This window comes from Diplotaxodon limnothrissa, linkage group LG7, assembly GCF_057381915.1.
Source record: "Diplotaxodon limnothrissa isolate DT_005_m linkage group LG7, D_limnothrissa_male_GT1.1, whole genome shotgun sequence".
NCBI lineage: Eukaryota > Metazoa > Chordata > Actinopteri > Cichliformes > Cichlidae > Diplotaxodon > Diplotaxodon limnothrissa.
In genome coordinates this window covers 25,421,364-25,446,301 of record NC_140602.1, presented here as the reverse complement: position 1 = coordinate 25,446,301, position 24,938 = coordinate 25,421,364, and the positions used below count along the sequence as shown (strand labels likewise).

Here is a 24,938-nt window from a genome sequence, read left to right as displayed (position 1 = left end):
GTCTAAAATAATAAAAAGGCAAAATTTTAATATTGGGGTAAAAACAACCACACATGTGCATCACTGATTTAACTTAAGGACAGATTTTTAATATGCAATTAATCAGTAAGTCTGGTTTTTTGGGGTTTTTTTCCATATCCCATCAGTCTGCTGCCATTAAAGATTAAAATCTTTACATCACAAGTGATCTACAAAAGAAAACTGAATTGGTACTTGGTGCCCAATTTTTGTTTTTCTGTATATGGATAAAAACATTTCCATCATAAATGGATGCAGAAAAGGTATAAAAAACTGCCATAAATTAAATGTCTAAAGTTCAAAATTTCCTTGGAGTGGGTCCCAAATCTTCAAATGAAATGTAAAACAAAAATTGGGCACCAAGTACCAATTCAGTTTTCTTTTGTAGATCACTTGTGATGTACAGATTTTAATCTTTAATGGCAGCAGACTGATGGAATATGGAAAAAAAAAAACAATTAATTGCATATTAAAAATCTGTCCTTAAGTTAAATCAGTGATGCACATGTGTGGTTGTTTATCTGTTTTACCCCAATATTATAATTTTCTTCCCCATTTATGTCACAATAAATAGCACCAGAAATTATGACTGAGTCAGTAAATAGAAAATTTGTCATTTAATGCAACATAATTGTGACTGAATTACAATTAATCTCATGGAAACAAATCACCAAACTGACAGACAGGATGTTTCATACAGGTATATATTACAATGTGCCTTGTTATATAATACAGTCAGGTTCTGTTTTTAATAAAAATAAGCACTGGAGGAGAAAGTGATACTTTTTTTTAAATTTTATTGTAAATTGGACATTATGCAAATTACTTTTGCGACTGATGACTTGTTAATTAAGCTTGTTAAGTGGTCACAGAACTCCCTGCACTGAGTGAGAGTTCAGACGATATCAAGTCAAAAGGTAGCCAGGAGTGCTGCAAGCTGGAGAGCGCACACACAGGACAAAGGGTGAGGGGGAAGTACCAAAATGAGAGAACAAGAACATTGAGTGGCTGACAGTGGTGGCTGCTTGTGCCAAATATATCAGTCAATGAACACAAAACTTCTTTTTTTTGGGTGGTGGTGGGGGCACGAGGGGTGTGGGGTGGGGAGTTGTTCGTTTCAGCCATAGTAACTGACTTCCTCTGTAAATGCAGACAAAAATTCTCCCAGAAATGAATTTGTTTTCACCATTATTGCAAATTCTAACAGATTTTCCAAACAAAAAGGTGTGGTCTCACTGATGCAATACTTACTGCACACATGATATTTTATTTCATAAGGGTGTTTATGCAAACAAGTGTCCACCCTGTGTCCTATGACTCGCAAAGTTTCCTCAAGATAGATTTTCCCAAATACGATCACAAATTCAGTATACAGGAGAGTGTCTGTATAAAATCAAAACAGTCATCCAATGTGTCATGTGACGTCTGTGAGACCAAACCTTTCTTTGCCCCCGTTTTCTCTAATTGTTTGTACAAAGACGATACAACAATCCAGTCATGCAACATTTTTTTGGATGGGGATGGAGGGGCTGGGGGCGGGGAGTGGGGATCTGACTGTTATCTTTGCGGTTTTTAAGCATTCTGCATCTCTTTGCCGATCTTGTAGCTCAAGATCTTGTTCCAGTCGATCTTGGTACGTGTCACAGGAAGCTGGCGGCGTAAGGCTTTGAAGGTAGTGTCCGACATGGTCTGGTAATTCTCGTTGATGGCCGTCTACAAGGAATGAAATAAGGATGAAGACAGAGAGGGGACTGGATTAAAAAAATAATAATAATACTCAAATAAATCTAAATTTTCCCCAGGTCTGAAGAAGTCTGTGTGGTGTAGGAAAATGGAGTTTTATAACCACATTAGGGTATGTCAGAGTTTTCTCCAGGCCTTGTTGTGAAAGTCCAGCTTTCTCTAAAAAATGTCCAGCTTCATCCAAGTGACTCAGCTTTCTATTCATTGTCACTCTAAAACTTGACTTCCTGTACTGCGAGTTTGCGAACGTGTAAAATGTTTTCATTATCTCCTGACTTGAGTAACACAAACTCCTCACAACTAAAAGTAACAGATTATCACACAAAACTAAAGCCAAACAACAAAAGATTTTAGTGTGGCAGTAAGTGCTGGAGTCATAACTGTAAAATGTTTCCATCATTTGTGAGGACTTCTGATCTAAGGTGAAAGTTCAGGTTCAACGAAATCTCCTGACATACCTGATAGTCATTCTCTGCAGCCTCCATGATCTTAACAAACTCCTTTGCAGTTGCAGCCTCATTCTGAAAACATGACATTCTTTTGAAGAGGGGAGAGGACAAGGCATCCAACAAAAAAGAAACTTTAAAACCTACACTGCAACTACAGAGCAGAAAACCTCCCCTGGTAGCTGGTACCAGGTCAAAGCTTAATTACTAACATAAAATTACAAGTAATCACCCTAAATACATACAAATGTAAAAGTATGGGGAATGATCGTTGCAGCTTCTGCTTGGACTTCACAGAAATACTCACAGAAATTGACATGGACTCCTGAACCTCTTTGTGGCTCACCAGCTGGACATTTCCATCCTCATAGTAATGAACCTAGAAATACATATGGAAATATATAGTGTATTTCTAACCAAAATTTCTTCTGTGCCATGAAATGATTGGAGCTGTAAAAAAAAAAAAAATCAAAGAGCTGTGTGCCAACAAACAAATCTCAAGAGGTCTAACAAACCACTCCCCCCCCCCAAAAAAAGGGGGGGGGGGGAGTGAAGGAAACGACAACAAAAACCAAGAACACAAAATTTTAGTACTGAGCTTATGGGAAAAAGTAGACAAGGGTGCAACAGAAATTAACTGAACTTTGTGATAAATAAACAAAACACGGTAAAAAAAAAAAGAGAAAAAAGAAAGAAAGATGACAAAGGAAGAAAAAAGAAACTGAATTTGATTAAAGTCTACATGCAAATGTTGTCAGTAAACGTGAGTTTGAGTATGCGTGCTGACATGCATAACACAACACAGTGTGTCCGTTTTACGTCAAAGATTGTTGTTCAGATAACATACCTGGATTTTCATGATTCCTGCCACTTGGGTGGTGGAGGGGGAGATGGTAAATTTCCATTCTGACCTCCAGCGTCCATTCCTAAACAACGAGAAGGAAAGATAAACACACTTCAGTCACTTTTACTTGACTCAGCTAACTGTCCAGTACATTGGCTCAACTGTCATCACCTATACTGAAAAATAAACAGAAAAGGTATATGACTTTGTGTTTTTGGTCAACAACAGTGGCAATACAGATAGTAAGAAAGGTATTCACAGTATGAAGTATAGCATCACATTTAAAAACCAGTTAATGTGCGCCTTCATTTAAAGCAATGTAAGAGTTTGAGTTAAGATGACATAGAAGAGTTTTGTTAAGATCCATAAAGATGTAACGTGTTACATCTTGTTCACAGAGTTGCTCTGTGTTATGTCAGTAAAAGCATTACTAATGATGGACCAACAGCTATTTACGTCAGTGAACCATCTCCTAATATGTAGTGAACAGACATGGAAATTAGTTTGGACACTCTACTGCCAATTTTCTTAATTTGACTAAAATTTGCATACTACATTGAAGTTCTGGCTTATTACAAAGTGCTCTGATCAAATATGCGGTCTTGAGGTCAGAACCGACCTCCCATCCAATTCGGCCAACTGGGTGACCCTTTGCAGGGTGAAAATCGCAGTGTCCAATTTTTCAATAAAACGCACTTCTATTTTAGTGTGGGGGTGCAAGCATTACAGAAGAGTGAAAAATGATATTTACAGATTTTGACAAATTTTTGAATCATTAAGTTCTAATATGTCTTTTTCATTAGATACAAAATCTCCATGTGAAAGTTTTGATCCTTTTCACTGTGATTTGCAAATCAAAAAATAAATAAATAAAATTTATTTCACTTTCAAACCATTACAGCAGTCACGTACAGTAGTTTTGGGATTACTACACCCAACACTTATAAGACCAATAAGACCCAGCAGCAAAGAGGATTGGTGCAGTTCTTATCCAATTAGATTAACCTGATCAAAATCAACAGAGTCTAACAGTCCAGAGTTATGTGCCAATTACTGCAATGTCCTTAAACACTTCAAGAAACATTTGAGGATTTCAATGGTTTTATTGTATTTAACATGTAGTTGTTGTTAAGGTTAAAAATCATCTGCCTAAATACTAGTATTGAAAAAAAAGATTCATCTGAAAGCAGAAAGGGAGGAGACACAAGAAATATCAGAAAATATAAGGGAGGGAAAATATCACACTAATGTTTTGACTGTTTTACACATACCAGAAGTTTTTTGGTTGAAACTGATGGCACTCAATGCACACGATGATAGTTTGATGTCCATCAATGGTTTTCGCATAAATCTGAAGTCAAAAGACAAAAAAGACACTTTCAGATTTCACATGCAACTCAAGGCCACTTTCACTGCTCAACGTGTGCAGAATTGACACCACACGGTGGTTTTATAGTCAAAACTTAAATTATATACCTGCCCCTGTCATGGTACTTAGAGGATGTCATATATACACAACACATTTAATAAGTAGGACAACAGCTGTTTTGCAAAGTAAAAGACAGGCTTATCTAAATACTGGCCTGCTACTGCTTCCTGCTTGAAACTGATTAAATTTGACTGTACATGTTGTATTTGATCACTAATAACATTAGGCTACTTTTAGCTGCTAATTTGTTGCAAGGGATTAAAAAATAAAAATAAATAGATACCCTTCCTGTTCCAATCCCCAAGGGTTAAACGAATGTATAAAACAAAATATTAATCTTGAAATGCAAGTGGAAACAAAATGAAGGCCACTAAAGTTCTAATTTAATAGAAAACAGATCTCCGAATGAAGAGGATCACTATGCAAAGGCAAGAGATTTTGGTCCTAAAAGCTCTGGTTTATGTTTGTATTCTGAGCAGTTCTGTTGAATTGTGTGTGACTTTTAAATGTATCTGTTTTTATAAGCCTGTAGGAAAACACCAGAGAACAGTGAGCTTCAGTCCCAATTATCAGTCATCTATATTACACACAAGCCTCTGCTGTTAAGTTTAGAGCAATGTGTAATAGTTGTAACGTGTGTTTTGAACTCCAGAGTCAGATCCTGTGGGAGAACTCCCTCTTGCTTGATGTTTTCATAAACTAATAGCTTTAAACACACAATGAAAAAATGAACTTTCTGAGGTGAGCAGTTCAGTTATTCTGGTAACAGAGTGGGCTTGAACATACGGTGCAGACACCGCTCGGATAGTGCTCCTTGACATAGGCCCTGACAGCAGAGTCCAAGGCACTCCTCCAGCCTTCCAGGGAGCTGTCAACATCATGGGGCCGTGGGTCACTGGCCTCCTTCCTCAGGTGGTCAAACTTGAAGGAGATCTTATTCTTGGGGTCCAAGACCCTGCCATTCCCAAGATCACCATGCTCTGTGATTAAGACCTGAAATATAAAGCGGGGGGGTAAAGGAATGAGAAAGAGAGCTGTGGGAAGGCCAAGAAATAGAAAATGAAAGAGCACTGGAAAAATAAGTAAAACATGTAAGAAAGAAAAATTAATAAATAATCCGACAAGAACATGTATGGAAAGAGAACAGCACAATAAAGAAGTAGAGCTGTGGTAAATTATCTAAGGAGACAGGAGAGATGAAGAGGAAACAAAAGGATGAAAAGAGGAGGACGGAGAACAATAGGAACCACAGGCATCAGCCTGAACTTTCCATCTTCTGCCTTTCACCTCAACACTTAGCTCAGTTAGCTGGGCACCAGACAGGGGAATTTCAGCCCAGCATATGGGAACAGAGGGACATGATGACATCTTTACATAAGACAGTGCAATCATTACTAAAGCCAACACAGCCACATTCATTCAGCAGTGTTCAACCTTCACACAAATGCACAGCAAGCAAACAGTGACATTTAAATAAAAGTGGCTATGTGATCCTGTTTTGCAGGAACTAAAGGAGAAGATTCAGACTTGTTTGATCTTTCATCCAATTTTATTTGTCTCTTTTAATGCCAATGATACAATTATACTATGTTTTGCATCACTTAAACCATAATATATTTGGAGGCTACCATCTCTCTTCTAACCCTGAAGTCCAAGAAAAGTGTCACTTTTTTATTTCTGATGATAGTCTTGGCTGGATGAGCTAAAGAAACAGATCTCTATAAAACTGTGCTTTTACATTACAGGAACGTCACACTTGTGACTGCCTGGTCCACATGGAAAAAGTTTATGAACTGAGTCACTCATTCTTCTGATGTGCATCAACTATAGCAGTATCTAACTGTGCGTTGGAGCTATAAAGTGACTAATGCCAAAAGTAATAAAAGTCCTGTTCTTTAGCTTCTGTATTGCTACCATAACCTCAGGGTCAAAAAGCAAAGCATGAGCTCACCTGTTCTTCGTAGCCCTCGATTTTCACGGGGGTAAACTGGTCCAAGTTGTACTGTGCAAATGCACTACGGAGAGAGATACCAAGTTAGTTAGATCGCAAACACAGGAGTCCCGCCTTGCTGGTTATTAAAACTTTTCAATCTTAATATATGTTGATTAAATTGTAACTATTCAGCATGTCCAGGTCTAGAACTCTTAGATGTAAACTGAATGGTTTCTTCTTGCTGTTAACGTGTTGGACAGGGGAGAAATGGTCAGGTGTAAAAACCTAAGCAACTAAAACTAGTCTGGTCTGTGAATCTCAAGTTGTATTCCTCTTTCATCTTCAGTTGTTGCAATGCAAATCTGTATTTTCCGTCTAACATCTGAAATTTTTTAATTGTGGAAATAGCACAAGGGAAGACTTACTGCGCTGCACCTTCCCTGAGCAGATTGTCATTGTTGAGCAGCAATCGCACATCTAAGAGGAAAAATTGTCATATTATTATTATTAATGGTGGCAGAAGAGGAAAGAATACAGGAACAGCAGATCATCTCCATGACACGCACACAAACACTAAAGTCACAGCTGCCAGCAGTCAGTGTTTGCAGCATCTATGCCAGGGGAGTGAAGCAGACATGGTAAATTAGCTCAGTGGAAAAGGCTATAATCACATAGAGATGAAAGGGGGAAAAGTTGCAACAGGGGACTGTTTTTAGTGTGTGCATATGAGTGTGTGTGGCTAACAGGCTGTGATAAGCGGTAAACAGACAACCCCAAAGGCGTTCCTCTGAGGTGACGACATGTACCGGGCCAGGATGAGTCGTTAACAAAGCCAAGACACACATACACACTGTCTCGAGGGGCACTACTGTGACAGTGTGGTGTCAACTCTGGTGCTGCAGGGCGAGACACATTTTGAGCAAAACATCACAGTCTCAATTTAATTTCCTGGTGGCCATAAAATCCAAATAATGGATTCTATTTTAGGTCCTCTGTATTAACTGAAACCAAAACTATTTTAGTGTGAGAAACCTACACAAAGACACAAAACAGTGCTACACTGACACAGTACTGTAATGTACATTAATGGTGTGTACATGACTTGCTCTCCAATGATGGTTGAACGGGTGGCCATGTATAGACTCCCTTTTGTACTATTTATTTCAATGTAGCCAGCTATACTGTATGTAAAAGGGTTAGGGCATACACAACAGAAACACAAATACAGCATTCTGTAACTCCTGAGCAGTTCACACTTCATTGATGCCTCCTGGCTCTGATGTTGACAAAAGCTGTCAGACTAAAAATAAAAACTTACTAAAACAAGTCTCTAATTGTTTACTTAGAACATAGTTGGCACGGCTTTAAACCATGTACCAAAGGCTGCTTTACGGTCTTGGAGCACCTGTGACCAAATCATTTCCTCTAGGACTGACAAAGTATTCCGATTTTTTTTGTATTTACACCAGGCAGTATTTTAAAAATGTCAGCACCGCTGACATTTTTGATATTTTTCCCAGCTAACCACAATTCCTCAAGAGGCGCTTGCTTTTTCCAGGGGGCCAGAGAATGAGAATATACGCTCAATGATTTGGCCACTTAAATAAAGGTGACTCATTACACCATCTGATGGTGCAAAATGGTATAATACCAAAGTACATCTAGGTTCTAACACAAGTTGAAGTTAATATCTCTTCAACAAAAGACACGGATGATAAAAAATGTAAACATTACCCATATAATTATTTATATCACATTTTCACTGTTTGCCTTTCATGTTTTCATTTCCCTCACTTTTACATTTAACAATAGTTTTTGTCAATACAGAGTTACTGGAAACTGTAACAAAACAGAATTTGCTGCAGACAGTCTCTTTATACATAAGTCAAGCTATTCAAATACACTTTTATGTATTTATGTTTGGTGATTGCAGACTCATACATTGCATTAAACTACAAGTTCTGAGCAATGTAATCATTGTTAATCTTATGAAAGAATATACAGAGGAACAAGAACAGAAAGCTCACCATTGAAAACTTCATTAAATTCTCCTGGTGGGGCGTGGATGACAAAGTTAGCCGCTATGCGCACCTAAAACCAAAGATAGAAGGCAGAGGTTACATGTCAGTGGTCTGATATAAACAGCAGAAATATCAGCGTGTTGCCTGCATTTTAAATAGGGGCTAAAATGTGACATTCATATTTAGCTCAAATTCACAGTGTAAACATGTGTACACAGTGCCACCAACAGAGGGTGTAACATGACTGTCTCACTGGTTTGGAGGGTGGAGTGAGGTTTTTCTGACATTTCAGTCTCCAGAATATCTGAGCAGCATCGAACAGTCTTTTTTTTTTTAACCTCCTATACTTCTCTTCTTCTGCTATACCACAGCACTTCCTGTTTCCAGGTCACATGTCAAACTGACAGCCAGCTGACAGCCCCTCCCTCTCTTGCTTGCTTTACAACCATATAAGGAAATAAAAATGTGCTGAGCACTACTACACACACGGTCTCTTGCCCTACCCCTATACATTTCTACCACACTCTATCATTGGCAGGGGACGGCAGCTCAGCCAGGTTCCCTCTCATCTCACAAGCTGGTATATCAGAGAAAGTGTGCATATGAGAGAGAATGTGTGTGCACGTGTGGGTCCTATGGGTTCTTATTAGTGAGTGTATATACACTACTGCTAGGCACTCACAGAGAGCAGCAGATTGATTTTTGCTAATGAGCAATGCTCAGAGAAAGGAAGGCACTTGGGAAACAACGTGTGTCTGTGTGTGTCTCTCTGTTATGCTGAGATCAAAGTTTATCTGCATTAGTCTAATCTGTCATGAGATCATCATGACCCAGTTACATTAAACAACAAAAAAATTCATGTGCATTTGAGCACATAACAGATAAACACAGTCTTTGCTAAACAGATGGCGGAAAACTGTTTGTGTGTGTTTATGACTTGAAATCCCTGCGGGACGACTAATTTGCATTGGGTTTCCCTCATTACACTGGACGGCAGTGTAAACAGACTGCATCACTCACTCACTCACTCACTCACACACTCACACACACACACACACACACACTTTTTCTAAGAACCAGGTTTACATGTTATTTAGTCTAGTTATATCAGCTAAGTAGAAAAACAAAGCCATCACATATCCATGTTCTTAATTGTATTAAAATGCAGTCACTGTCATCTAAAACAGGAGCACTTACAGGGTGAAACATGTAAGCACTGGATATGCGTGCGATTAGTTAAACTGGATGTTTATTTGTTGCTGCCCTTGCTAATCAGCAACAGAAATACCAGTCAGTTAAGCTAATTATTCATCCATTAAAGTACAAATCCAGTCAACTGCTGAGATGTCATAGGATCAGCAATGCATATAAGGCAAAAATTGCTTGTTATTCAAGACCAACAGGTGTTTTACCTCGAGACAGAATCATTTGCGCTACAAGGTTTGGAGGGGGATGAGTTGGGTTTCTTTAAAGCTGGAATTAGAGCTGAGCTGGACGCGTTTGTGGGGTTTCCAAAATATTTTAGGGAACTTAATTAAAAGAGCTGTCATGTTGCTGACTGGGCACTTATAATTTTAGCTACTGGACACTTCTCCTGTAGTTAAATCAGAATTGACCCAATTTTGAGTAGTAAATGTGTTTAGGGTGGATTTTTGATCTGCACTGCTGGAAGTATGACTATATTCACAGATTAATAATGAAAAAGCACACACACACACACACACACACACACACACACACACATTAATTACTACCAAAGACAATCTGTAAGCACATTAACTAGTTCAAATATCTGACATCAAACTGAACTCCTTTCAGCCTGATCTGGTTTCAATAAAGTCTATTAATAGTGCTTAAGTTCAGCAGGAGCTGTAATTACAGCTGGACATTAGATATACCATCTCAGTGTCAGAAAAATTGTTATTCTACATTATTTTCATGTGGTGTCTTGCAGTTTTACTGTAATGTGATACGGTAATATCCATAAATCTTTGTGAATGTGTTATTCATGGTGACACACGGGGGCCAGTGGGCTTCCCAGTACGCCACTGACAAGAAGCAGGGAACACGAACACACACACACACACACACACACACACACACACACACCTGAATAGAAAACTATTTGAATATTTACTATAAAAACAGATTTCCAAGCACTCAACAGCTGAAACAGTACTTCAAGTAACACTGATTGCAGATAATTGAATCTTACTGTGTGAACTTAACACAATTAACTGTGAAGCACCTACAGCTAGTGAGAGGGATGGGGATGGTTTTACAATTAAATCATGCTAAAAACCACATTTTAAGGAAATGGAGATGAAAGTCTAAGACCAAGGGAGCATACTGTGGTTTAAAATGATTCACTAGCAGGAGAATGGAGACGCTCTATTAGTTTACAAGTAAAGGTATTGACTTTTAAAAGCTTGTTACATCACCTCTTTCTTCCTCCGAGTACCTCAAACTTGATTTACTATTGCACTGAGTCTCCACCACCCGAGCAACACTGCCTGCAGCGCATGTAGCAGAGCATCATCAAACATGCATAGCATGCAAGGCTCTGGTATGGTCACTAAGAGAATTTTTCAAGCTCAGTGCTGGCCTTTTGGGTTTATTTGGGTGGGGGGAAAACGTTGACATGGATACATTTTGTTCAGACAAGCAATAAGGATCTATTTATGAGTCATTTACCAAGTACCATGACAGATCACAATCATTTAAGAGCAGTTTAGCATGGTGGGTGATCTTCAAAGAACCATTGCATAGTTCCCAGTAAATGTTGACTACTACTTTTGCTTGAAATGCCCAACTCTACTACATACCAAACTTGAAACTGATTCTGCTTCTGAAATCAAACAAACAGTACCACAAACATAACCTCTTCAGGGCTCTAGAGTGCGACCAATTTGGTCGCATTTGCGACCAAATTTTTCAGTGGTGCGACTAAAAAAAAAATAATTTGGTTGCACCTGTGCGACCAACTGTTCGGGTAGCAAAAAAAAAAATCTGCAACCTTCCCTTTGGTCAACAACAGACACACATTATGCCCCTATCGTGGACTAAACCAATCAGAGATAGTAAGGGGCGGGACCTCTCTGATTGGCCGTGGTCCAGTTGAAAGTGCAGGTGGAAGTGGGAGGTGAGTAGCTTGAATAAAGCGATATCAATTCGTTAAATCCTGAATCGACTTTTAAATATAACTGTGTTTGGCCAGAAACGCCAGATTCTCAGATTAAAGCTCACAAAACCATTTCAACAACAACCAAACAGCAAATGAGAGCAGGTACACGGACTCCACACAAAGACGTAAACACAGAGCGGACTGACGCATCAGAATCAACTTTGTCTTTCTCGGGCGGCCCGTAGACGGACACGCTGTCGGAGCTCGGCGATTCTGCGTCGGGTCCGCTGTGATTACGTCTTTTTGCGCTGATTCTGAGCTGCAGGTTTTGTCTCTCTCCAACCAAAATTCGCCGAGCCAGCAGCAAAAGAAGCAGCAAACTGCGCTTCACATTTGATCAATGTCGTCATGAATTTTGCTGTTTTGCTTCCACGACTATTAAAATCACACTCCATGCACAGCTAGCTCTCTCTCTATACTTCAAGAACAGTTTCCCGTCTCCAATCTCTGTTTTCTGTATTATTCATTCGCTTATTACCCACCAGTCTACCGTTGTTTACAGCGCTGTCGGCTGCTGTCTTTTTCTTTTCTTTTTTTCACTTAAATGACCTCGGACAAGAAAGCCTATTTTTTCTGTTGTTCAATACTGAAGAAATTTAAACTTTATATGCAGAACATTGTAGAATATTTTTAAGGTTATCTGCTATAAAAAGCCAGACCAGGAAAATCTCCTTCATGTTTTTCTGTGTTTTATTCTCAGTTACTTTCACACAAAGGCACCTGCTGTGATGTTCACAATTCTGATGAAGTCAGTACTGATAAATGATCAGAATTATAATATTTCTGACTGAGGCTAAGTTGAATCGAATCGGGACTTTGAAAACCAGAATCGAATGGATTATAGAAATCAGTGATGATACCCAGCCCTAGTGAGCAGCCTAGGCACGACAGAGGTGGATGTAGCTGTAATAGGAAAAGAACTATTGCTAACTTTTCTGTTAAGTTAAGGCCTGATCCTTCTGAAATTCATAGCCAGTGCTCTGACACGGTGTCATCAATCTTTGAATGCTGAAAAAGCACAGTGTATCCAGAAAAACACATTATATTATATAAATTATTATAAAATTTGTGTGCGCCTAACTTTAAAAAGTTAGGCATACCGGTACGCCCATGGCAAAAATTTAGTCTAGAGCCCTGCTCTTTGATCGAGGTAATTACGTATTGTAATTACCTTACACTTAACATTGCGTCATCAATAAAATTTTGTTGTAGACGCAATGTTAAGTGTTCTCTCAGTGCGTTACACCGGGGCACAGATATGCTGGGACACTTTAGGGCTCTGAGACCTATTTTCATCATTGAGCACTGACTGCTACTGTGCCACAATGGGCAGCACTCAAGTAAAAAAAATCTCTACAGGGAATTATATTAACAACTCCCAGGCATTAGTGCATGAACTCTGATACACTGCTGTGCAACTAGTTGAATTCATGCTAATTTATTGTATACCTTGTGCATATCTTGGCTTGGGGTATTCTGCTTATACCAAGTCACGTCAGGCTCAACTTAAATGCTGGTTTCCTTATTTTATTGTAAAATAAAATATAGCAATTAAATATTAGGGGTGCAACGATACACAAAATTCACGGTTCAGTTCGGTTCGATACTTTGGTGTCACGGTTCGATATTTTTTCGATACAAAAAAATGTTCATGCCTTTTTAATTTGTCATTTATTAAAATTATAAATATATATTTTAACTCAAAAGTACAGTTTTTAAATTTAACCCTAACCCTTGTGCGCGTTTTTTATTTTGACAGCGAATGCGCACCTGCGGACCACTTATGTGTACCCCTGGTTATATAGCTCGTCATATTGCAGCCACAGAAATTCTTTTGTCCATGAAACCATAAAGCTGCACTTTCTTTTTGCCTTATAGTCTCATTTGTCATAACTTCTCCGTTTTGTGGTAAGCTTTTCTTTGGCTGTCACTTCTTCACCCTGACCTGTCTTATTTGGCTCAGCAGAACTAAAATATATATACTGCTGCTTTTACACACGGACTCACATAAGCTCAGCGATTCTCTGCGCGATCAACCTCTCACATGTTTAAGCTTGCTGCGGGAGATTTCACTTGTCATGTTTGCATAGTAAGCTAACGATTAATAAGACGATGTCAGAGGAATTGGTGCACAAATTATCATCACTCACAGATCAGTGCTGTCGCTCTCTATACACAGTTCGCACGATTGCAAAGTGAAAGCAAAAAAACAAGCGCAAATTCAAACGCGATTTCAATATGTCACATATTGACAGTGGCTCACCGATGCCAATGACATAATTACCCAGCTACATTTCTGAAAGAATGCAAAAGCATTGACATATATTTTTCCTTCCTACAATAGCCCGACGGGCAGGGTAGCCCGTCTGAAAAAAATCGCTAGCCCCAGGACGTCGGGCTAGCGATTTTGCGAGCCCTGTATCTGATTGAGGAATCACTCATCTTTGGAAAAGAGAGTTTATTACAGAGAAATGTCTCTTTCCAAAATAAAAGCTATACTATCCGCTTCTTCTGGGCTATATTCTCAGCAGCATAAGGAGAATCATGTGCTAACAGCTGTCTAAATGACTCGGCTAAAGTTAGTAGCATGCTTGTTGTTTTTGTCTTTGCACTAGGATGATGTCGGCGTAAATGTGCAGTCATATTCGTTGTGTTCCCACTAGTGCTTTCAGGTTAATCTCGTTGAAATGACCTTAACGCCACAACACGGCAAATCTCCGTTAACGAGCTACCGCCGATCGCCCCGTGCATGGGGCTAGACGGCCAACACGTTAACGAGCTAACTGCGCTAACACACTAGTTCCCACCCATGTAATTAAGCATTGCGTGGCACATCCAACATACTGTTTTACTTTAGTCCATGACTCGCTTACCTTCAGGGTCATACGTCACATGAAAACCAAAATAATTCCAAACGCCAGATCTGAATGAGAGTGGGGGAGGTCCATCTTGCAAGGAGAGCTTAACTTCTGTCTTGCTAGCTTGCCCTGCGCTCTTCCTTCTGACGATGCTGTCTGTGTTGAGCGCTCAGTGGATCTGCGCTCGACAGTGCAGCCTAGGCGGAGTAGTCGAACGCAGATTCACTGAGCGCTCAACACAGACAGCATCGTCAGAAGGAAAGTTGATAAAATAAATTACAAATGTTGTATTGTTCGATACATATGCGTACCGAACCGAAAGCACTGTATCGAACGGTTCAATATCGATACGAATATCGTTGCACCCCTATTAAATATGTCTAATAATATAAATGTAATGATTTATTAGTAGAATAATAAGTGACAGACACAAGATAAATAAAATAATTGATAAAGTATATGGGTGTTGTTTATCTAATTTCTTTGCACCAGTGACAGTCATACTGCAAACTGTTGTCATTCACAGTTGCACCTGAACCAAGGTTCTTGTAGATTGTACCCTATTTAATGTCTGTGACCAGACACAATAAGTTAAAATAAATGAGTTTCCAAGTAGAGGGAAAAGCCAAAGCACCATCTACTCTGAGCTTAAGTCATATCAATGCATTTCACAACAGTTTCTGATTAAGTGAAATACTTATGCAAGCATTAAAAAAGAAAAAAAAACTGTTAGTGTAAGAGGTGTGAAATACAAATGCGGTCGCTCTGCTTTGACCCAACTCTGTGCTACATTAGCTAAACCACTAGCTGCTGCATGGTGACATAAACTCAAACAACACAGAACTGAAAATAAATAGATCAGCCCATTACCACAGATACCCGTTCCATCTTTTTGAGTTAAATAAATGTTGGATCAGTGCATCCCTATTATTACATATCTCCACAGCTTAGGATAAATCACTTTCTAATTCATATCCAACTTTTTAATGCTTACTGCAGTTAAAAGAAAAAAGCAGCATGATTGGATCACAGTCTGATTACAACCCAAACTTTTTTTCAGTGCAAAAAAGGGCTTTTTAAAATACTCCTTAACAGTTTTATCACTTATCTTTCTAATGGCTCTTAGAGGGTGCAGCATGAGAAGCTGTTGTACAGGCACAAGCTAACCAAAAAGCTGGAACAATAATACTGGAGCTTCTCATACACACAAAGAATGAGGAGCACAGGCACCCCCTGTGGTGTGGGATTCTTGTGTCTTTGTACTCTCTTGGTCCAGACACCAGCTGGTGTCCTTTCTTTCAACTTGCTCACTGTATATTCATCCTCATAATACCACCCAACAACCCCGCTTTTTTACAACAGACACTCTCATCCTGCACCCTCTTAGTAAGAGCCTTTTCTTTAATCCCAAATGACACCCACTAACATTGAAACCACACTTGTCCTAATCATTATCACGCAATTCCAGATGCATTAAACTAATGACAATAACATAGAAAAGCAGGAATAAACTGTGGCAATATATTTACCAATGCCTTTTTTAAGCTCTACAGTGTCCGTGAATTTGATTCCCTTACTTGGCATGCAGCCATTTCAATATCCCAGATTTAAAAGGAAAAGAAATCTGTGGCGCTTTAAATGCTACAGAACAGACAACCCAATCTGTCAGGGGCAAATGCTGGGGGCCTGGATGATCAAAATTTATGGATAATGAGAACACAGCAGGATGCAAGAAAGATGAGGAAGACTGTCAGGTAGCCGCAGGCTAAACAGAAATGTCCCACTGCTGATCAAAATAAGAAGGTGGTGGCTGGTCGACACAAGATTAGGCTGAACCAACAAGACCTAACATCTGTGATGATGGAGATAAATACTATCAGAGGCAGACAGGCAAGAGATTATGACTTTTTAAAGTAATTATGATGTATGTGAATTATGAACTATGTGCTCTCTTTTTCATATCTGTCACCTGCTCTAGTCCTTTTGTTCAGGGTTACACTACTGACTTTCATTCATTCACATTCATTGCATTACAAGAAATGCAGTTTTAAAAAAATCTTAGTTAACTCTTAATCCATTAAATTTGAAAACAATGAAATCATTTTTTTATCTCCACTAATGAATGTGAAAGTTTTCCTTTCTTCCCACTGGTGCCTTTCACAGCATTTCTTTGGACTTCATCCATCACCTGTGCTAGAAAATTGCAACCCTGATGGCAAACTAAAAGTGTACATCATTAAAGGCATCTACACCCTCACTTTTTTTCTTTTTTCTTTCCTTTATAAAAAAAATACAGTGGGGCAAAAAAGTATTTAGTCAGCCACCGATTGTGCAAGTTCCCCCACCTAAAATGATGACAGAGGTCAGTAATTTGCACCAGAGGTACACTTCAACTGTGAGAGACAGAATGTGAAAAAAAAATCCATGAATTCACATGGTAGGATTTGTAAAGAATTTATTCGTAAATTAGGGTGGAAAATAAGTATTTGGTCACCTCAAACAAGGAAAATCTCTGGCTCTCACAGACCTGTAACGTCTTCTGTAAGAAGCTTTTCTGTCCCCCACTCGTTACCTGTATGAATGGCACCTGTTTGAACTCATCATCTGTATAAAAGACACCTGTCCACAGCCTCAAACAGTCAGACTCCAAACTCCGCCATGGCCAAGACCAAAGAGCTTTCGAAGGACACCAGGAAAAGTATTGTAGACCTGCACCAGACTGGGAAGAGTGAATCTACAATAGGCAAGCAGCTTGGTGTGAAAAAATCAACTGCGGGAGCAATCATCAGAAAATGGAAGACATACAAGACCACTGATGATCTCCCTCGATCTGGGGCTCCACGCAAGATCTCATCCCGTGGGGTCAAAATGATCATGAGAACAGTGAGCAAAGATCCCAGAACCACACGGGGGGACCTGGTGAATGACCTGCAGAGAGCTGGGACCAAAGTAACAAAGGTCACCATCAGTAACACACTACAACGGCAGGGAATCAAATCCCGCAGTGCCAGACGTGTTCCGCTGCTGAAGCCAGTGCATGTCCAGGCCCGTCTGAAGTTTGCCAGAGAGCACATGGATGATACAGCAGAGGATTGGGAGAATGTCATGTGGTCAGATGAAACCAAAGTAGAACTTTTTGGTATAAACTCAACTCGTCGTGTTTGGAGGAAGAAGAATACCGAGTTGCATCCCAAGAACACCATACCTACTGTGAAGCATGGGGGTGGAAACATCATGCTATGGGGCTGTTTTTCTGCCAAGGGGACAGGACGACTGATCCGTGTTAAGGACAGAATGAATGGGGCCATGTATCGTGAGATTTTGAGCCAAAACCTCCTTCCATCAGTGAGAACTTTGAAGATGAAACGAGGCTGGGTCTTCCAACATGACAATGATCCAAAACACACCGCCCGGGCAACAAAGGAGTGGCTCCGTAAGAAGCATTTGAAAGTCCTGGAGTGGCCTAGCCAGTCTCCAGACCTCAACCCCATAGAAAATCTGTGGCGGGAGTTGAAAGTCCGTGTTGCTCGGCGACAGCCCCAAAACATCACTGCTCTCGAGAAGATCTGCATGGAGGAATGGGCCAAAATACCAGCTACTGTGTGTGCAAACCTGGTAAAGACCTATAGTAAACGTTTGACCTCTGTTATTGCCAACAAAGGTTATGTTACAAAGTATTGAGTTGTATTTTTGTTATTGACCAAATACTTATTTTCCACCCTGATTTACGAATAAATTCTTTACAAATCCTACCTTGTGGATTCATGGATTTTTTTTTCACATTCTGTCTCTCACAGTTGAAGTGTACCTCTGGTGCAAGTTACTGACCTCTGTCATCATTTTAGGTGGGGGAACTTGCACAATCGGTGGCTGACTAAATACTTTTTTGCCCCACTGTACATATGATGAATACTATGGCAAGAAGCAAACTTCTGGTCGCAGTTAGAGAGTAAACCTTTAACTGTACTAATAGTGAATAGGCAGCTTTGTCTACTGCAGATTATGTCACCTTTGCTCACAACAGGAATAGGATCATTTTACTCCAAGTAGCCAACTATGTGACACATTTAGTACCAGCAGCTTGCATTACAACTTCCAGACAGCAGACCTACCAGGGTAAAGCTACTCCTTTCTGTATAGCTGCCTTAACCAGTTTGATGTGAGACAACGGTATAAATGTGAAGCCACACAACTATACATGAGTTCTCTTTCCACATCTCCACATTCATTCTGCTACAGCCACATACAGACAGGACTCCTGAATTTGTCTGTTAAAAATGGAAAAACCACCAAGTTCTGGCCGTTAGTTATGTATTCCCCATGGTCTAAGACAGCTGTTCAAAGCCAAGCTCAGGGACACATCTGGGACTGTTGGGACTTTCAAATGAAATGAAGGGTGATTTATTTTCACTCTTAGTTTATTGATGATAATGACCTTATTTAAGGTTTCTTTATAGCTCTTTTTACTCAAGTTTGGAAAAACAAAAGAACAAACAAACAACAACAACAACAAAAAAAACCCAAATGAGTTACTGTGATCTCAAGAGAAAATCTGAGTAATGCATCTCCCAGAAGAGGAAGAACTCTGCAAGCATCTTGTTCTCTGTAATTTATTGTAAAATGTAAATTACTGTAATATCTAAATATTTTCTGACACAGTTTTTTCTGCCATTCTAATCTTTATTGAGATCCAGCCAGACAAATGCCCCCCCCCAAAAAAAAAAAAAAAAAAAAAAAAAAAAAAAATCACAACAGGCTTTATCCTATACACAGGATTTGGTGCATAATTTTAACCATAATGGCTTTCTGCACCGTCACAACATGGATCATTTACACTGATGCCCCAGGTAGGAATCAAGCAACTATCCTTTTTCTGTCTTCCCTGACAATTAAACATGTTAACTTTACCTAACTTTACCATTTATCAGCCATGACAGTCCAGTTCTCTTGTTACACAAAATCGAAACTAATTCTGCTTTAAAATGTTTCATTCGATTTTTGTGGTGTTCCTTTCACATTTATGGTCGCATCACCATCAAAACATAAATCTGCATTGTTATTCATCCTCTATGGCTCCCATCAGTCTGGATCATCATTCTGCTTCAAGGAGTGCTGTGTCCCTTTTAGTGGGCAAAAGGGGGAACTATAACATTTGCTTAGCTTCTTTGTTTGCTTTTGCTCACCAGCACGGGTGCGTCATGTGTACTTGCTGACAACTGAAACACTTGTAAACCTCAAAAAAAAAAAAAAAAAAAAAAAACCACCAACAGCTATTTTCACAGTGTATAAAGCTATTTCTTCCCAACTTACAAGAGGAAGAACTAAATACCGAAACTCAAAAATGCTGAAACTACCATGTGATGCTTTCAACTATTGAGTGATTGTATCCGATTAATACTTCCAGTTACTCCTCAACTCTAACCCCCAAAAATTCAGCTGGTCCCAGCTTCTCAAGTGTACTGATCTGCTTTCCATTATCATATTTTAATAGAAACTGAATATCTTGGACTACTAATTGAACAAAAAAGGGTCAATGAACAAAATATAATAAAAACTTTGCAACCCTATATAAATGGCATTCGACAGTACTGCCTCAGCTGTGAAGTTTGTCACAGCCGATTATACAGCTTAATTCTCTTTCTTGAAACAGGAACCAAAGCACCGAAAGTCAGACTACTCTTACAAATATCTTTTCCATTTACCATAGTCCTACGACAAAGTCAAGGTAAGTACATGTTATTAGGTAAACGGGTTGGCTGGCCTGTGAATTAATTTACTGTGTACTAGATCGTCATCCTAACTGCTGTTAAAAAATAAAAATAATAATATGTCGAACAACTTGATTGGCTGGCCACATGGGTCCCCAACAGCACAAATCACTTGAGAAAAAAACATGATAACTAATTTTTTTTCTTATCTTTTCTTTTGAAACCAGTGTTTATAGCAACAACTTTATAACAGCAAAACCTACCGCATGCACAAAGGAGTCTAACATGTAAAGCTTCAGTCACCAATTGTTTTGTTAATTCAAACTATTAATTTGAAAAATAAACCTGCTAATAATTCATACTGTTATTAAAGATTAAGCACTATATGAAAGTAATTAAATGAGCTTTTTTTCCTGTACTGATAGAAGTCTGATTTACTAGCCAGGGGTTGAGTGAGGATGTTGTGTTGAGCAATAAGCAAAACCATAAAGTTGACTGATCATAGAGTTGACTGCTTTTTTTTTAACACTTAAGACACCCAGACACTTAAACTCAGGCAACAGAACTGACTGCTAACAGATTGTGCAACAACAGTTTCCTGTAATACTGTGTGTTCTTTCTGTACTGATATCAGGAAGCTTGCAGGCTGGTGCCCAAATGACTCAAGAAGTCTCACAGCAGTGCTTGGTAACTGTGGAAGAGATGACTCTTCTTGCTGTTAAATCATTTACAAATGGCAGAGTCTCTTTATTAATTTTCAAACAGGGAGCTCCAGCTTTTTTCCTTTTTCTTTTTTATGAATACCAAAATGAGGCTAACGGCCACAACACAAGCAGGACAGAAATTCTTCAATCTCCAGGGAGACATTTAACAAGTATTTTCCCAGAGCAAAACTCCAAATTCTTTACTGTATATGACAAAGTTCCAGACCTATCAAAAATAATACTGCAACTCCTTCCACCACAACTTAAAACAGTCATCTCACTAACATCACATCAGAGTAAGTGCGGAGTCCCACAAAAGCAAATAGGGAGATTTCTCACTTAAGAGTTTGGAAAGTACCATTGGTTGTCACTTTTACTCACTGTTAGAGTTTCTGGCAGGTCACCAACACTCACGTGGATGAGTTGCTTTTATTCAACAAATCATGACTGGACAGTAAAAGGGATATACACACTAAATCATAAATTATAGAAACTATTCCCCACTGTCACTGTGTCAAGCAGAAGAAAATGTTCATTTCCTCCCTCAAGTTTTTTTCCCCTCAGTGTTTTACAAAACAGGGCTAAGGGCCCAGAGCAGATGGCTGACTGCTCGGAGCGAATGCACCGGAGACGGCCCTTTAAAGTACACTACGATTTTAATGGAACGCACCCACCATGAATAGATGCATAATGCATCTTGGCCTCATACCACTTGTATTCGGAGAAGGAAATGAGCAATTTCCCCCCAGGTAAACACTGCATAACACTGGTTTCGTGTCTGGTGTCACTACCAGTCAGCCTGGCATGAAGCCAATCATCATTCTTTCAGCTCTGCAAAAATCAAACTGTCTGGTCAAAATATGAAAGTGGCTTAACAATTGTCAAAACCAGTGTGGTTACAAGATTAAAGGAGCTCCCATCCTCTTTGCAAAACCAAAATCCAATGCTGTCAATGAGTTTACCACAGCTTCATGTTGTGTGAACACACCTGAAAAAAAACAAAACATTTCGGGTGGTCCTGAAATGTAATGTAGTACATGGCCAAAGAAAAAGAAAAAAACAAAACAAAACCATACAGTCACTTATAAATTCGAAGCTTGGTTAATGGCAGATGCTTGTGAGTTGTAAAGTGTAACACATTTATACAAATGCAGCTGCTAAATTGCTAAAAAGAACTCTGGAAACTTTTATAGTTTGATGTGGAACAGGGCAAAATGAAACAAACCCTTCTGTTCTTACTCTGAACAGTGTGTTATGTAACTCACAGGATGGAAACAGAAGAGTTATTAAAGATTTATTTTTAATGGCTAACTGCGATATTAACAAGGTTAATGGGAAGAACTACATGTTTATGAGGAGAGCCTTAACACAGGTTACCAGTTACACATTTATATACACCGTTCTGTATGTTAACCTCCAACTATGGCTTCTTCGTACTATCTATTCATTGCTGAGGCATTTATGCATTTAAATCGTGAAGTCCGGCAAGTAAATAAACACTAGAAACAATGTTAAATACATTTTAAATGTTTACAATAAACATTTGCAAACTTTTATAGTTTAATACCTTACAATATAATAAATAAATTATAAGGCTGACAATTAATTAATAAATACCCTGCATAAAAGTTGCCATATTAATTTGCTCGTCGCTAACTGCTGACTTTGTTAACAAAGCCTATAATGAATATAGCGACGAAAAAATGCATTTAGCAGTCCAACAAGGATTCGTGCAAACCCCTTAGCTGAGGCACACGTCCTGTCAGCTATGCATGTCCTCTTATAAGGAAATGAGAAAAACCTGCAGCACTCTTGCATGGGCGTCACTGGTGTAAATCCTGCTTAAATTATGAGTCAGTTTTCTGCTACAGTTTTAGAAACAACACTGGTTGCTATGAGGCTTTCACAGCGGTAGAAACAGACTTTCAAACGACAGGACAGAATATAAAAGCAGTTTTTAATTTCTAGCATATCCTTCAGGGGATCTCGTAGTTCCCTCACCTTTCTCTGCTACTTCTTAGAGGGGCGAGAGTTATCAAACTAGCTAGACTATAGCATACGGTTGCTGATTTTACAGTTTGCTCTTCATAAAATGACCCGGCACTCTACCGCTTCCAATATTTTAACTTCTAAAGACAGAAAAGGGGCACCCAACAGGCGAAAGGGCGTGTTAGTAAGTCTGGCTGTCTGTTAGCAGGCTGCGGCTATGCTACCCTAACTAACCTAGCTAGCGGATCCATGGTGCATGAAAACTTCCATAACACAAGTAAGCAGAGACCCGTGAGTGAAATGGCATGTCCACCGGGTGAAAAGAGAACGGGTGGTGAGCATAGGTGAGTGTATAAGACGTTCACGGTTCCTATTTTGAGTCAGGACCGTACAAGGAGCCTCCGTTTGAAATTCGCAAATGAGCGGAAGTTGAGCTAAAAATAAGAGCAGAAGCAGCAGAGGTTGTGCTGAGGCCTGGGTTTTCCCCAAATTTCATAATGCCGGTCGACGCCAGGATGCACCGAGAGCCAGGACCATATGCAACTCAGATTTTGGATGTTACCGTTTCACGCTGTGAGGTTTAACCTAGAATTAAATCGGCATCTTACCTTTTCCTCGTCGGATAGCTGCTCCTCATGATCCGCCATCTTTTCTTCCGGCACCACCAGCTTGTCAGAGCCCAGTGACGTCACGGGATGGGTGGTTCCCACGTCGGTTCGGTTTTGATTGATGCTCCGTCGAAGTTTGCTGTACTGACTGTGAAAGAGGAAGCTCCAAGCCACTGCTTAGTTCAGTGGTTAATTCCAAAAAAGGTTTCAACTCAGAGTGAACTAATTCACTATCAATTTGCAAACGTACTCTACATAACTTTTAAATTATATGATATTTGCAATATTTTTACTACTCATTCAAATAATACATACTGTTTCTGGGGATCAATAGCATATTAAAGTTTTTAATGCTGTAGAGTGAGTATATCTGAGGCTCTTTTCAGCAACCACACCACCAAGGTCTCCACCTTGACCCACAAAGGACTAGACCCCAATAGGAGTAATTCATTGGGGCAGAATCCAGCCGAGTCCCATGGTCGACATAACCATCATCTTCCCCGGGCCTGAGTGGAGGGTGGGATTCCTGGCATCCTCATCTGGGAAAGGGTTTTGGGGTCCTGGTTCTCATCACATTTGGCTAGTTATCACATAGCATGGCCCAGAGTAGAACTGCTGCTCATCCACAGTGAAAGGAGCCAGCTGACAGAGTTTGGGCATCAGGACTACTGTTTCAGGTACAGTATATCCAGATGGGAGACACAGGGGACCTCGTGTCTCTCAGCTTACCTGTCAAAACCTCTCTCTCCCCCAAGAAGAGCTGGAGGTAGCTTGCTGGGCATCTCTGCTCATACTATTGCCTCTGCAACAGCATGAGCAGAGATGATAAGTGGCAGAACATGGATGGATGGATATTTGCTTTATATTTGCAGAAGCCAGTAAATATTAAGTTGTATTAAAAGAACATATTTGAGAACATATTTGTGTTTTTTTCATGTACACAGAGGACTAATTTCTTTAGTGGGCAAAAAACCCGGTAACAGAGAGGGAAGGACTCTGCTTGTAACTGTGGGACTGTGGAGTTCAGCCTTAATATTACAGTTTAAGGTAAACTAATAATGTTGATGATTACACCGATTTAGAAATCCCCAATGATTACAAAGAGATTCTGTCACACTGTGTATGCTGCACATTTCCCCACTAGATGGTGTGCTAACACTGTTCTTTAAAGTTTACAAAGTCGCTCTCTGAATCATCTGCTTGCACATGGAACGCAAACAAAGATAATGTTACTTATTACAGAACCCCCAGGGAAACACAGGCAGGGTCTGAAAGTGACAGAAACACAGAGGTCTGTTTAATGTTACTACGGAAACTTGAATCATTCTTATATCATTTGGTTGCTTAAATAATTGAGTGTACTCGTCAAACAATAGAAACCTTTATAAATTCGTCTTTGTGTTTTCTTTTAGTCACTGAAGTCTTGATCATTGAATCTTCCCATTCTATGTAA

The 24,938-nt window shown here is 39.4% G+C and overlaps 1 protein-coding gene across 1 annotated transcript; it reads right to left on the bottom strand.

The window, feature by feature from the left end:
* Nucleotides 1-636: 636 nt before the first annotated feature.
* On the bottom strand, nucleotides 637-23,572 carry LOC146628349 (F-actin-capping protein subunit alpha-2). Its single transcript, XM_085359474.1, has 10 exons — nucleotides 23,486-23,572; nucleotides 8,441-8,504; nucleotides 6,839-6,890; nucleotides 6,432-6,495; nucleotides 5,267-5,473; nucleotides 4,323-4,402; nucleotides 3,055-3,133; nucleotides 2,515-2,586; nucleotides 2,220-2,282; nucleotides 637-1,731 (listed from the first exon to the last, which is right to left on the bottom strand). The coding sequence occupies exons 1-10, from the start codon at nucleotides 23,522-23,524 to the stop codon at nucleotides 1,591-1,593; spliced, it is 861 nt and encodes a 286-aa protein (XP_085215600.1). The 5' UTR covers nucleotides 23,525-23,572; the 3' UTR covers nucleotides 637-1,590.
* Nucleotides 23,573-24,938: the final 1,366 nt, after the last annotated feature.